The 14,394-nt window shown below is 42.0% G+C and overlaps 1 protein-coding gene across 1 annotated transcript in view; it reads right to left on the bottom strand.

Annotated features, from left to right (window-relative positions):
* The window catches only part of PPM1H (protein phosphatase, Mg2+/Mn2+ dependent 1H), a gene marked incomplete at its 5' end in the record, with an annotated part of 129,253 nt that overhangs the window by 16,790 nt on the left and 98,069 nt on the right, over positions 1-14,394 (bottom strand). The window contains 2 exons of the mRNA XM_083859160.1: positions 2,751-2,858; positions 4,494-4,557. Of these exons, the coding sequence (XP_083715286.1) occupies positions 2,751-2,858; positions 4,494-4,557 (172 nt within the window). The remainder of the gene's footprint in view (positions 1-2,750; positions 2,859-4,493; positions 4,558-14,394) is intronic.

Genomic DNA, 14,394 nt, shown 5'->3' with positions numbered 1-14,394 from the left:
TCTGCCCTCATACATTTCTGCTGAATTTAGCTGTGAAGAGGCTGTGGAAACAAAGCCAATTTTGCTTCCTTTTTGCAAAGCAGTTAAGAGATCCAGAAACGTGGCTAGCATGTGAACTGGATGCCACATTCCAGAATTTGAACGTGTATGGACACATTCCCCACAAATCAGAAAAGCCCATGAGAAGCTCTGGTTTATAGACACAGACAAACACTGCAGAAGCAATTGGCAGAAATTATATTGCTGGGATGCTGTGCTGCAGCCATTAGGTACCCCAGAAGCACTGGGTCTCAGCAAGCCAGAAAGAAAAATAAGTAAGTAGAATTGCATCATTTTTCTGGCATTAAAAAAATCCATCACAGTGATGAAGGCAGAGATCCTGCCTGCCTGGCTGAGGAGACCAGGAGCAGGTCTCTCGTGAGGGACACCGCACATTCAAAGGGGGAGAGAGAGTACACAATTGATAGCAAGGAAACATGAAGAAGGGGCTGTCTGTAGATCTCCCTCTTTTCTTCAGGGCTGGATTCTCTCAGCACTTTTAAGTTTTTTATTTTTATAAACTGGAATTTTACAATATAATTTATATATAATAAATATATAAAAAATTTATATCTCTGTTTACAGATTCAGAGGGGACCACATCACCACTCTGTGGAGTAAGCCAGATTGCCTTGAGTTGTGGGGTGGTTTGTGGTGGTGCATGCTTTCTCCCTGCCCCTCCTCGGGTCACACTATGATCTCAGAAATGCTGTCAGGCCTCGGCCTTGATGAACAGCACCTGGGTGGAGCTCCTCTCAAGCTCATCAGAAACAGCATCTGCTCCCAGGAACTTGTACTGTCTAACGAGTTCCTGTGGTTTTTTCAAACAGCCTTGGAAACTTATTCTTCTTACCTGAATAACAACCCAAATGGAACAATATTATAACAAAGTTATCAAACTTTCAGAAAAAGTTACCACGCGAATTGCAGCCAGAATGGAAAATTACTATGGCAAAAGTCAACTTTCTTGCAAGCCTATAAACAGTGGGTCCAAGTGAGACCCTTTGATTTCTCCTGGACCCCACAACAGGCTGTGTACATACATACATACTCTTTTAGATAGGTGTACCTATGAGTGTGAATATACTATAACCAAGGTATAGGAATGCTGCTCTCTTAGATTCTTAAAGATGTTAGATTTGTAAATTAAGCCTATAAGTCAGTTACTGTTATGCTTACAGTAAATTCTATAGAATCTTTTGTTAAATTGTTTAAATTCAGCTATTGATTAAGTGTTCTTAAAACCTTTAGGCCTAAACTGGTTATCAAGTCTGGGGATAAGTTTGGCAAGGGGGTCTACTCTGAACCTTGTGACACAACAGGAGGGTCTCCCTTATTCCTTTTTATCCTTACCCTTTCCCTTATCCTTATTCCTTACCCTTAAGCTTTTTTGTCCCCAGCTCCCACAGAGATAATTTTTGGCTGACTTTAGTTTTAGATTGATTGATTTTAGATTTCAGTCCAATTTTTTCTCTGTGTGCTCCAACCATCTAATAAGTAGTAGAGTGAACCCTGCCAACAAACTTTGTCATGCTTTCATTTTAATATTAAACCTGCTTTTGCTGATACTTTTGCTGGTGATTCTTTGAGCAGCCTGAAACATTCATGACAAATTTGCCTTGGAGATGTCCTAAGCAAGGTTAATTTAGTAATTTGGTTCCTTCCTAGCAGTATGATGTTATTTCTGTGTTTTCATTCTCTCATACTGCTGTAGCAAGCAACAAATTCAAGGTCAAATAATGGGTATGGTTAAAACTTTGGCAATCCAGCTGACAATGGACAGTTTTCAGCATTTGGGCCATGGAAGCAAAGCTGCCTCTTTTTGTACTGTCATCAGATGGTTTGCCCTTGCTTAATATTTTATGAAAAATATGTGACATCTGTTCCTTGACATAGGAACAGGAATGCAGTTTCAGAGGGAGAAAAAAGAGCAAGGCTTGCATGTTCCTTGTTAACAAATACCTTTAAATCCCTTTGGAAGGCTTGATATCTTCCACTGCAAGGTCTCCAGTGGTCAGAAACTGGGTGGAATTGCTTGTGATGAGGCCATTCAAAATGAAGGAGGCATTTAAAACTACCCCTAACTTGAATACCACATAATCTCCTCATTACACCATCATCTGGGAATGCACACTGTCATTATTTGGTGTTTGCACAATACTATCAAAAGAATTAAGAATTGAAGATTAAGGGGCAAACAGATGGAAATATAAAGTATCTTTCCCGTGGCTCTTGGCATTTTCCTGCTTAAGAGTTGATTTGGTATACTCTGTGTAATGCAGGATACTACCCTGCTGTGGAAGAGACATCCCTTCTGCAGTAGACAGATTTACATCTTCTGTGAAGGCAGCATGATCTCGGCCTTGATGGGAGCAGGAGCACATGAAGGAAAAGGAGAGTTGGGCATCTGTCACACTGAATGGCAAGGTTATGGGATAACCATGGAATAGGGAGTGAGAAAGAATCAGTGCTCTGCAGGGATGTGGAGCAATCAGAGCTAGAGCACACTGTTGGGGAACTTAGACTCTGCTATGAACTTATTCCTACTATGTGGATGTTACTATCATGCTGCACCTTCAGAAAAGGCAGCAATTGTTACCTGGACTGGATCACAAGCAGATTGGATGATTTGAGAAGAACAAATAAACACACTAAGTAAATTTATTTCCCTCTCACAAATCAGATAGTTAGTTGAACTTTGGCTGTTTTACCTCAGGAGATGAGGACAGGAAAGGTTTGATGTATATATTGGAGTCGTGCACTTTCAGGTCGTGGTCTCCCAGTCCTCGGGTCACTCCAATTGTTGCCATAACCCGAGCCTGGAATTGAAAAACAGCAATGGGATAAAGTCTTGTCACATGGAGACTGTGTCAATAGGGAATGAGATAACATTCCTACTTTGTAACTGCTATAGTTAGGGATGAATTCCCTTTTCTCTCCCAGAAACTCTAGATTTAACATAGCTAATCAATGTCAAAGCTTTTCACACTCATACCATCTCCATTTTTCTCCTTATTCCAAGCATTGTTTTCACCCACATCCCACTCAGTCACCATCTTGAAGGTACTGGGTCTAGAGAAACCTAACCCAGACACCTCACTATCCACATCAGTCTATGAGAGCATTCCTTCAGCAAATTATACTGTTAATATGGGTTCTATAAAGAAGACAAGGAGTTTAATTACTCACATAAGGAATCCATGGCATCTTCCTTTTGACATATTGTTGTATATTCCCTTTACCAGGGAAGAGTGGTGAAGGCCACCCCAAACTGCTGAACACACAGGTGACAGCAGCACTGACCACAGTGCCCCCTTCTAGGGAGAGTCACTCTACAGCAGGTCTGCAGCTCCCTCACGTCTACCACTTCCCTCCCCCAAGCACCCTCCTCTGTGACATGAGTGGTGTCCCAAGAGGTTCTGGGCTCTCCTTCATGAAAGCTGCTCTAAAGACTGACCAGGCATTCAGCCTCCCAGGGAACCCTGCTCTCTGTGTTTTGCAGATCACTTCCCCCAAACTCAAGCTTAGCCACAGCAGCTTCTGAGCAAGGGAGCTCAGCATCACTAACAGTGAGCAACTGATTCCGAATCATTTTGCCGCAGTGACTCCTGGTTCCACAGGGCCATAAGAAAGTAAATTAAAAAGATGTGCATGAAGCATTTTGCAAATAATTATAAACCTAATGAAATTCTGAGATAAGCTCCAGGTCTGAACCTTCAAAACATGAACTAATTTTGAAGAGTGTCTATTTTTGCATTGAGATAAGAACCTAATGCAGCAGAGGAGCACTATTTAGAAACACAGCAAGCATACCAATATCAGCAAACTGACACCACTGCGTCCTTATATTGATCCTACTCCTGCATCGAACTAAGCTTGCTGGGACCAACACTAACAATCTCACTGTTCTTAATCACAGAGCTGAAAACAAAGTATAACAAACAGAACAGTGCTTCTCCCATTCAACTATCAGTCTTCACACATCAGAAAAATTCAACAGTGACTTCATGTCCACTAGCTGAAGAAGATAAGGTTAAAAGGTGTACTTTACAAATCCTGCCCTGATCCCTCCTCTTCCTAAATTAGAGTTTTGCATCTCAGAGCACTATTAAATATCCTCCTGCTTCGTTCTAGTTATATTTTACACTGAAACAGGAACATTTAAAGTCAATTACTTATGATAGTCTCATTGTAGCCTATTTACAACGAAAGGAAAACAAAAGCAAACTAAACAACAAATGACTGCTGTAAAATGCTTATTATAACATTGAGCTCTCCCTACCACCCCCCCAGACATGAGACTGATTTATGACAGAACCAAGATATTTTTCCAAGCTGTCAAAACGATAAAATAGATACTGAGTGGAAAACACTGGACTGCCATGGGCTAAACTGAATGGTAAACAGCACAGAATTCCTTCTTCCTTTGGTCTGAGGAAAGCAAACGTGCCCACCTTCTTGCCTTCTCCATATATAAGGGGAAACTTCAAGTCATCTTCCTCAATGGTTTTGTATGCCCTGTGGGGGAGGACAAACGACATTTATGAAGCTTGTACTCAATTGGTGACCCAGTGCCCTGAAACAAGCAGCTGAGATTTCAAAAACAGGGGAGGGGGGGGAAAATCATCATTTTTCCTAGTGACTCTGTCTTTGAACCAAGATGCAAATTTCTTTTCCTGCAGAAAGGTTTTCTGTAAATAGTTATCCATTTCACCAAAAGAAAAAGTGAAGATGGGAAAATATCTAACATGCCAGGCTGCTCCTATTGATTGCAAAAAAAAAAAGGTGTGAACTGGAATAACATCCTAATCAGGTAAGATATTGTCAGATATGGTACCAGCTATACCATAATACAGTGTCATAAAAACCCCAAATCCAACCAAACAAAAAAACCCAAACAAAACAACCCTAAGCCAAGGAACTAACCAATGCCTAGATTCACACTGTTAATGTGAAACATGAGCAATGACAGGATGTGTACACACAGTGTGAAACAGCTTTCTGATCCTGTTCTCACTCTCCAGGACCTTAGAAACCAAGACAAGCTTCACGTGCTAAAGTCTTAGGATATTTAGTGCTCACTTGACCTTGACTACAACAGTCAAGGTTGTCAGAGGTTTCACATTTCACAGTAGCTTTCCCATGGACAAGAGACAAGAGAAGTAAATGCTCATGCTCTGATTGTTTGCCACATGCCTGAGTACTCTACCTTTTACACATCCAGCTGTTGACACTGATGAGGTGAGAAGGTTAGCAATTTTGTCAGTGAGAAATAAGAAAACCAAAACAACAGAAGATGACAGTCATTCTCATAAGCTGTAGAGTCCTGTGGTTTGTGTAATACACGCTTGAGCTCAGGTGCTGGGGTACCTTTTTGACTAAGGTAAATTGTCCCACAGGGGCATGCTTCCCGTCACACCACATCCCTCCTCAGCCTTTCCATGCATGTTGTGCTTCCCTCCTGGCCCATCCATGCCCAAAGCCCTCAGGGTGATACCAAAAGTACCCCGAGTGCACAAACTGGAGGGCGAGGGAAGGTGTTGGGCAGGTTCCCTGCCAGCCACTGCCGAGCCCTGCTGTGTAGCTCTCCAGCTCTCCAGGATGGCTGCCTGAGCCCCAGGGAGTCACATGGGATCGGGTTTAAGCAATGTTAAGGCTGTGACGTAAACCAGCAGGAAATTAAAAATTAAGGGTGAAATCTTATATTGTAATCAAACTGCTTCACCAAAATATGGCACGGGTCTGGGACCAATAAATGGTGCTGCACATGCTGCACCACCCAGGCAAGCCTCAGACTTACTGAGAGTTGCACAGACATTTAAGCCCCACCTTTACATTTCCCAGTAAGGGTTTTGGAGGTGAAGAAGGACCAAGAAAAAAGAGAAAAGCAACAAAAATGCATAGAAGAAACAGTAGTGGAGGACTCCCCTCACATACTACAAAACATTACTATGTATAAAATCCCCAAATGAAACTAGGTGAGATTTGCAAAATACAGTGGGTCCTTCATGTAGTCAAGAATATCTTAGAATATATAACTGTAATATTTGGCCATCTCTCTAAGACATGGTACAGTGAGGGCATTCAAATGGCATTCTGCATGGCAGAGGGCAAATAAATAAGCTCTTAAACCAGACAAAGAGGCACAAATTACTACAAGTAGCCAACACGATAATACTTCCCTGATGTTTAAATCCTGGAATAGCATTTAATTGGGAAGGAGGAGTCAGTCATGGATTTTGCTCTCGTTCCTTCCTTTATTTCCAACAAATATCTCTGCCTCACTCACTAACTTGGATAGCTTTGTTTGAATGTAGAGAAAAAAATTTACTATTTCTGAACTGCTCATGAACATGTTTCAAAACTTCCAACTGGACTTATAGAACTGGAAGCCCTGAGAAAACATCCTTGAGGAGTCTGAACTATGCCTTGCACAGAGCCAATTGTGCTCTGCCACCAAGAAAATGGGTATAAGCTGAGTCCATTGTGGGCATCAGTCAAATGACTAATCAAGCCACAAGCCTGAGAAGACAACCACTCCTACTGGATGTTCACATTGTTGTATATATTTGTTAAAGACAAAGCATGCCCATTCTTTACACACAGATTGTTACCTGCAAGGTAACTACAAATATTTAAGACCAAAACCCTCACTTTACACTGTCCTGTAAGTTGACAAAAACAGGGACCAAGCTTTTTTTCCCCTCTCTCTCCTTCTCCTTATATTCTCCTGCACAACACCTCACACTGACTGTGCTTTAGGAAGAAGGGAAAAAAAGTATCATTTAGGCTAGTGTCCTTCAAAAGAATGCTCCCCACTGCTGAGTCCAGCTTCTTTTACGGAACCATTACAAAAACCACTTTTCCCTCAGGCCTTCAACTGTGACACCTCGGTGGTAAGTACACTGGGGGAGGTCATATTCCAAGGGCTGCAGCTAACTTACTCCATCAGGAAATTAGGGAGAACAGCTGGCTAGCCTGTGACCTCCTGAAGCTGTGCATCTGAGTGAGGGAGGCCTAGAGAGCTACAGTGATTTATTTTGTGGTTTCTCATAGCCTGTCCCCTTTTGGGCTTAGAACCTGGGTGTCAAGCTCATCTCAAATGTGCTTTTTCTGTTGATGTTGCTGTTGCTATTGCCTGAAAAAATATCATCACTTAAAAAAAATGTTCAGAACTTCAACCACAGTAGTGGAGGTAGCACAGACACACTGAAAAGCAACCCGAGACACTCTAGAAAAGTACCTATTGTCCTGCATTACTAGAGAAACAGAACTAAGAATATACTAGTGTGAGGGTTGCCACAAGAGAACAACTAACAGCTAACAACTCAGCAACTGTACTAGTGAGATGGAAGGAAGATATGAAGTGCATTTTAATTTATGCCCAGTGAAACCTCCTGTATTTTGTATGTGGGTTTATTTCACACAGGCTACAGCCTTCTGGACTATTTCTCTTGATTTTATGTACTAAAGTTGCATTTATACTGTTGTGTATTGTATATAAAGATATAACATGGCAGTAGGTATATCGAATGCAGACAGAGAACGTGAGGGGGTGGTTTGACTCCTTTAGTGCCAGAATGGTCTTATTTAGCCCTCTGCATAATTCAGCCCAGCTCACTGCTTTAACAACACAGGGTTGTGACTCTCTCTTCTCCCTGTCTTCCTTGTCCACATCCCAGGAGGTTTTGGTGGCCACCAAGGAATGACAAGAAAAGTTATAAAGACAAGGTAATGCTATTGCTTCCAGCTCTGAATGAGCCTAAAGCTTGTTAAGTGCTTCTGCCACGTAAGCCTCTATTTTTCCAAATGGAAAAACAGGGGGAGCAGTGGAGAGTAGAAAAGGCAAGCTCGTGCCCAGCTAGATCTAGCTGCATTTTTTTCAGTTAACTTTGTTTCTTCTTTTCATTTCAAAAGAATTATGAAATGCTACTGCTGTCCAAAAATACTGAACTAGGCCTTGACATATGTACCACCCACAAAGTTACATTTGGACTCAGGATCAACATTTTAGAAAACCGGGCCAAATCGCACCAGGAGCCAAAAGAGATGTCAGAACAAAAGAACTAGGACTGACATGATGTTACTCATATGCTAACTGAAATCTGCTCTAAATGCATGTGAAAGAATAACCAGGAGCTATTAAATGAACAACACAATCTACAGAAGAAGTTTCTTAGAGTGTTGGGGTCACTGTTAGTGTTTTAACACTCTTTAAATAAAAGATTATCAAAGTTAGCTGCATATTTCTAGGTCAGAACTTGAAAAAACAGTCAACTCCCATATGCAAATTTCAGAGCCAAAATCCTAGATAATGTCTTTATGTGTGTTACGAGTTCTCCTGCCATATAAGATGCATTAAAATTTGCCTTTTGAAAGCACATACAAATTAATGTAAGAGTAGAAGCTGATGACTAAAACCAAAATCCACATTCCGTTTTCTTTCATGGCAAACTGTGTAAGGTTACTGGTAATGAAAAGTATTGCATTGGCATTCCCAGGCACAACAGATGGTGTTGAAAACACAATCTACTCTGACCTGGAAGGTTCAGTTCTATGCTTGACAGGGGAATCCAGACTCTGTGCTCTGTTTTTTCATGGCACTTGGCTTTAGGAAGTTTGTCTGTGTTTCACATCTCTGCTTGTAACACCTAATAGTAAACATAATTAAACCTAAGGAAGAGCAAAGAAAATTATCATCGTCAAAGGGCTTTAGCTTGAAGCATAGAATAAACCTACTTGTGTAAGCAACCAAGACAAAGTACTACTGTTTCATAAAAGTCCTAGTTCACACTGAGTACAAGGCTAAACGGATCTCTGAGACAGCTTTGTAGATTTTGTGTATTTCTAACACTGCTTTGCTACCATTCTAAAAGTCCCCAAACCTAGGGCCATCCATACACCCTCCACCTGCCCCAACTCACCCCCTCACCCAAAATAACACAACCCACAACAAAACTACCCCAGCTATCCAAATAACTTCCTTCTCAAGCTCAACTTGCTTTGGTCATACCAACAGAAAAGTATGTTTTAATCTTTAAGCAGAACACAAAACTTGATAGAAACTCTTTCTTTTTTTTTCCCCTCCCACACAAGTAATCAATAGAATGGAGCTCATCCTTTGGTAAACCACCAGTCCAAAAGGAACTGTTCATCTGCACTGTCTGTTGAACTACAGGGATCTAAACAGTGTAACTGCATGCTTACTATCAAGAAGAAAAGATGTCTAGTGCAGGTTAGGCACAAAGCCACTGAAAATTATACAATTTATGTCTCAACTCAGCCATAATCTTAAAAAGTGTCCTTATCCTTGTGCTTCTGCAGAGACAAGATTTCCAAATCCAGAGAGCACTGTCTGATACTAAGTATCCTCTAGATAGGTTAGCTCTAATGTTTAGTGTCTCAGTATTTTTCCCCTATTGCTCATCTGATATATAGTTTAATGAAACAAAATTACAATAAACAAAGATAATTAAGGCACACAAACTACAGCAATGTTTGTTAAGAGAAGAGATGATGGCAAAGCCAAATCAAAGATCGATGCACATGCACACAGGCACAAAATAGTTTTTAGGGGAAGATCTACCTCAACCAAGATATTCTCATAGGCCTTCTTTCAAGTAAAGAGGAAAACATACAAGTTTAAAACCACTCATTATTCACAGAAAATTTAGAAACACCTTCTTATGAACCTGAAAGTGTATAATGCTTCATTTTGCAAATCCCAGTTCTGTCTACCAATCTACTACAAATTTAAAAAAAATAAAAATCTCTCAGCATGACTTGTACACATCTATGATCTCTGGTTTGGTCAAATTAGACTAATACATGAGCCTTGGACCTCCAGGGAGCCTTCAGTGCTGTGTACAGTCCTAAGGTGGATTCTGGACTTTGGAGAGCACTAGCACTCCATATTCCTGTGGAAGTAATTCCTAAGCAAAACAAAACTATCCATTTGGGCCAGCCCAGTTTAAAGACTCAAGTACCAGAATCTTTTTCAGGCACTTCCTGGAATGTGGTTAACTTTTTAGCCCATTAGTGAGACACAGCAAACAGAGACCTCGCCATTCCACAGCAGTGTTGGAAACTCCTCCAAGGAGCAAGGAGCCTCCTCTCAGCCAGAAGCAGAGCCATAAATCAATCTTTGGTAACAAGGGAAAGAAAGATAACTTCTATAGACCCAGCTGAGGTTATGTCAAATTTGTGCAGATGGAGATGCCAGAGAAAGCATGACTGTGGAATGAGACTTCATCTTATCAGGAAGAAGGGCTGTTTTTGCTTGGATTTTCAGAATGAAGATTATCTCATCCCAGTTTAGTTTCCTTCTAACAAAACAGACTGGGATTCTTTTGTTTGCCCTTACATACACAGCACCTGATTCCATGCCAAGGCAAAGCCCAAGTGGAGATGCACAGCCACATAGGGACAGGTCTTAGATGCACAGCCTCCAGAAGGAGATGCTCTTGCAGGACACAACTCAGACCAACGCCATTCTTATCACTCTCATTTGGCCCCAGAGAGACCATTTACACAGGGCTTTATTCCAGACTTAAGCTTTTTCTTTTGCTGCAGCAGTATTTCTTTCCTGTTTCTGCTTTCTTCTACCCCAAAGACTGGCTCAGCTCCTGTGGCATGTGCACACTTGGGGGAAAGAGCCATTCATCACCGTCAGGAGACGTGCACAGCACGTCAGCTCTCACCTCCTGCTGCTCCTGCAGTGAGGGCTGCAAATTTTGAAAAGATGCATAACATGCACATTGCAAACAGCCATTCATCATTGCAGAGCTGTGCCCCAGACACCCAGGCACAGCCCAGCAAGCTGCTCTCGCTGTGTGCACCAACGAGGCATGTCCCCCCCCCCGCCACCTTGCAGTGAGAGACAAAAGCACGGACACAGAAAGCAAGGCAGGTGACTGCAGATGATGGCTTCTGCTGCAAAAATGATATCCTCTCTCTCTCCAGAATGGCCCAGTGCGGCAAAGGTGCCCCATAATCATTAAATTATGAAAATGTAAGTTGCTGGAAGGAAATTAATACCAGGCATGACTAGGGAAAAGGTTGCTTTCTTGTGAAGTAATTATGAAATTAAAATTTGATCTCTCCCTGGCGACTGTACAAAGGATACGGCTGAGATCTCAAACACAACGATACAGCCAGGATTTCAGCAGAAGAAACACAGAATGTTTCACTAGACAAAAAAAAGCTCAATTAAAAAAAAAAGCTGGGGGGAAGGATGACTTTTTATAAATTACATGATTTTGGCTAAAAGGTGCAATCAAGCAGGTAGAGCACAGGGTTTGCAGACTTCCAATTACTTCTTACAAGTTGGAATCAAGCTGTTAGGAAATGCAGCTTATCTGAATAAGACTAATAATGCTAAGCTAATTAGACCCACAGGCATTAGCCAGGAGATAAATTCAGGCCAAAAAGAGGGACACTGTCACTTTAAATACTGCCTTGGGATCAGTGGAAAAGCTAATGAGGAGTGTCAGTTGGGGCTGTTTTATTAGGTGGTTCTCTAGAGACTATAGCCTGAGGTTTCTGTAGCAGGGCTTCTGTGCTTGATTCAATAAATCAATTTATATTAAAGGAGGGTGCAGCATAGGTGCCAGCTCCATAAAGCATTTCTGTGGCATTTCTCAATCTGCTCAGGCACTCCTTGAGCAGGCTACCTGAATGTGCTGTCAAAGGACATTGAGCCCAGCAATTAAGAGTAAGATAGCAGCCACACTGGCAATATTTGTTCAAATCAGCCCACACATTACCAAGCAAAACATGTACATTGGCTCTCACTGGGGTATTCTGGATCCCCAATAAGTGATTAATGAGAGCGTGGTTTTTGTGAGCTGGAGTCTGAACCGCAGACAGCAAGGCGAGCTGCACAATGAAAGCAAAAGGCATCCATCCCAAACAAAATAAAACGGCTTGAAAAGTGAAGTTGCTTTTTTAATCAGATGCTTAGAGGCTGAAAGACATTCCCTGTTGGAAAGAAAAGGGCGAGTGCAGAGCAAGCTGGCAGCTTTCCAGGCAGTGGACAATATTGACTCTAGAATAAAATGGGGTTTGCTTAGTGCTTGCCTCAGGGCACCAGCCTCCCTGCTTTGGAATAAATCATGCGGGCAGGCGATTCTCCAGCAGGGGCTGACCCCCGGGGGCTGACCCCATGTGCCACAGCACTCCCTCACCAGACACATGGACACGGAGCTGGCAAGGGCTCCACTGCTGCTGCAAAGACGGCGTAGTCAGAGACAGTGCCCAATTTTCCCACTCGTTGCCATCTTGGGCTTCAGCCCATAGTATGTGGTGGGCACTACACTGCCTCAGACCATTTCTGATGGGGTGCAGCTCAGCTCTGCTGCTCAGCTCCGCCTCTCAGGGAGGGCAAAGGATGCAACCAACAAACAGGTCAAAACCCATACTTGTTATCTAGGTCTCTTTTCTCATGCTAAAATCAAATCAAAAAGATGAAGCTGTGATCTGGAAACAAGCCTTTAAAGAACTCCACTTCAATGCAAGCAGTAGAAAAGCCACTGGTTTTTTTTCAAGGAGGAGCAAAAAATTAATTTTGAAACCACCAAAGTTGATGCCAACTGATAGTGCCTTCTGGATGTCTTCAGTTAAGTACAGCTCCTCCAGCTCCACAGAAGGCTGAGAAGGGAACTCTGGAAGGAGCCACAGTGAAGGACGCAGCCAGTCAGAAAGCCAAGTTTGGGAAGGTTCTAGGATACAGTCAAAGCAAAGTACTTCAAAATTGTTCACACTGCATGTACACGTGAAGGAAATCTGACCAACTGTGTCTTAACTTTGAATAAAAGCCAGAGTCAGAAAACACTAATTCTGTGCAGTCCCTTAAAGGAGCAGCTATCACCAGGTCTGCTGTTTTCCCCTCCATATTTCCACTTCAGGTTACTCACACCCTTTTTTAGCACTGACCACTCTCTGCTTACATGGCCTCTGAGTTTTTCCTGTTTCTTCTGTTGCCAGGACTTGTCAAAGCCACCAGGACACCTCTCTTCAATACAAGTCCAACCTCTGCAAGGCATGGTCTTGAAAACTCCAACCCAGAGACCCAGCTGTGAAAGACTGTCAGTAACACAGATATCCAGATATCTGCCAGCAAATTATGGCTTGAGACAGCTCAAAAGCTTGTTCAGCAGGACATACTGCTCTTAAGATGCCTTGCCAGCTACATTGCACATTTTGCAATTGTTGTTCAACCACAACGCACATGGGGCAAGTGTGCAGGAAGGGCAGCTCACGGTCAGCTCCCAGCAGTGTGGGATTTATTTTACATATATTTAATACAGCATGATTTCTCATTGCAATTGCCACTGAAAAGAAAGGAGAAAGGGTAAGCAAGCTGGATCAAGAAGGGAAAGGCTGGTCTCAAAGCAGTTACAGGCAGCCTGGACTAGTGATGCGGTACTCATTGCTGGATCAGTGGTTATCCTAATGCTGTGGGGAAACTTGGCAGCTGTGCTACCACTGTGGGTTGTGGAGACAAAGCCAGTGTGGAAACTTCACATGAAAAAAAAAAAGAAAAGAAAGAAAAAGCAGAAAGAAAAAATAAAGGGCCAAATACAGACCCAAAGACAATAATCTTTTGTAATCCAAACAAGCTGGGCAAGCCAAGGCATTGTTGAGAATCTGAAAAGCTCTGGAGCAAAGGAGGAGGATAAAAATGAAGAAAAAAAAGTCATACAGCTTCTAATACAAAACACAAAAAGTACACTGAATTGTAAAATAAAACAGTTTTATTTTCCTGAGGAAACATAAAAGCAGAGAGTGCTCTACATTCTCTCACTAAAGGATTAAGTAATTAAGCGTAACAGTGGCTGTTTCTTCCTAATATCACCTGCACCTCTCTACATGTATGTGCAAATGTCAACACACAGTGAGGTTAGTGACCAAAAAAACAATTCAGACAATTGATCATCTGCATTGCACGTGATGAAAGTTCAGCAACATTTTAGTGTATCAAGCTCTGGCTGGCCAAAGCACCATCTAACATTTTCTAGAAAAGGAATATATATGCTAATTTATTCTCCATGATAGATAGTGTCCTTAGAAACAAATGCAAAACAGATATGTCCTCAGCCACTGTGTCCTGATGCATCGGTTGAATCCAGGAATAAGAAAGGGAAGAAAATAGAAGCAAAATCTTGAAGTGAAAAACAGCCGCTAAGAAACCTCTGCCACTTCAAACCATTGCCTCTGAGGGCTTACCAAACTGGAAATCTAATGTCTTGTCCACAATCACAACCACTCAAACTGACCCAGACTTTTAGATAAACAGAAATGGATTGCTTCTCCTCTGCCTAGGGGATCACTGCACACAATTCAATGGAAAACAAA

This window comes from Zosterops lateralis (genome assembly GCF_965231275.1).
Source record: "Zosterops lateralis genome assembly, chromosome: 4".
Taxonomy (NCBI): domain Eukaryota; kingdom Metazoa; phylum Chordata; class Aves; order Passeriformes; family Zosteropidae; genus Zosterops; species Zosterops lateralis.
The sequence above is the reverse complement of the archived record's forward strand: the minus strand, read 5'-3'. Positions and strand labels throughout refer to the sequence as shown.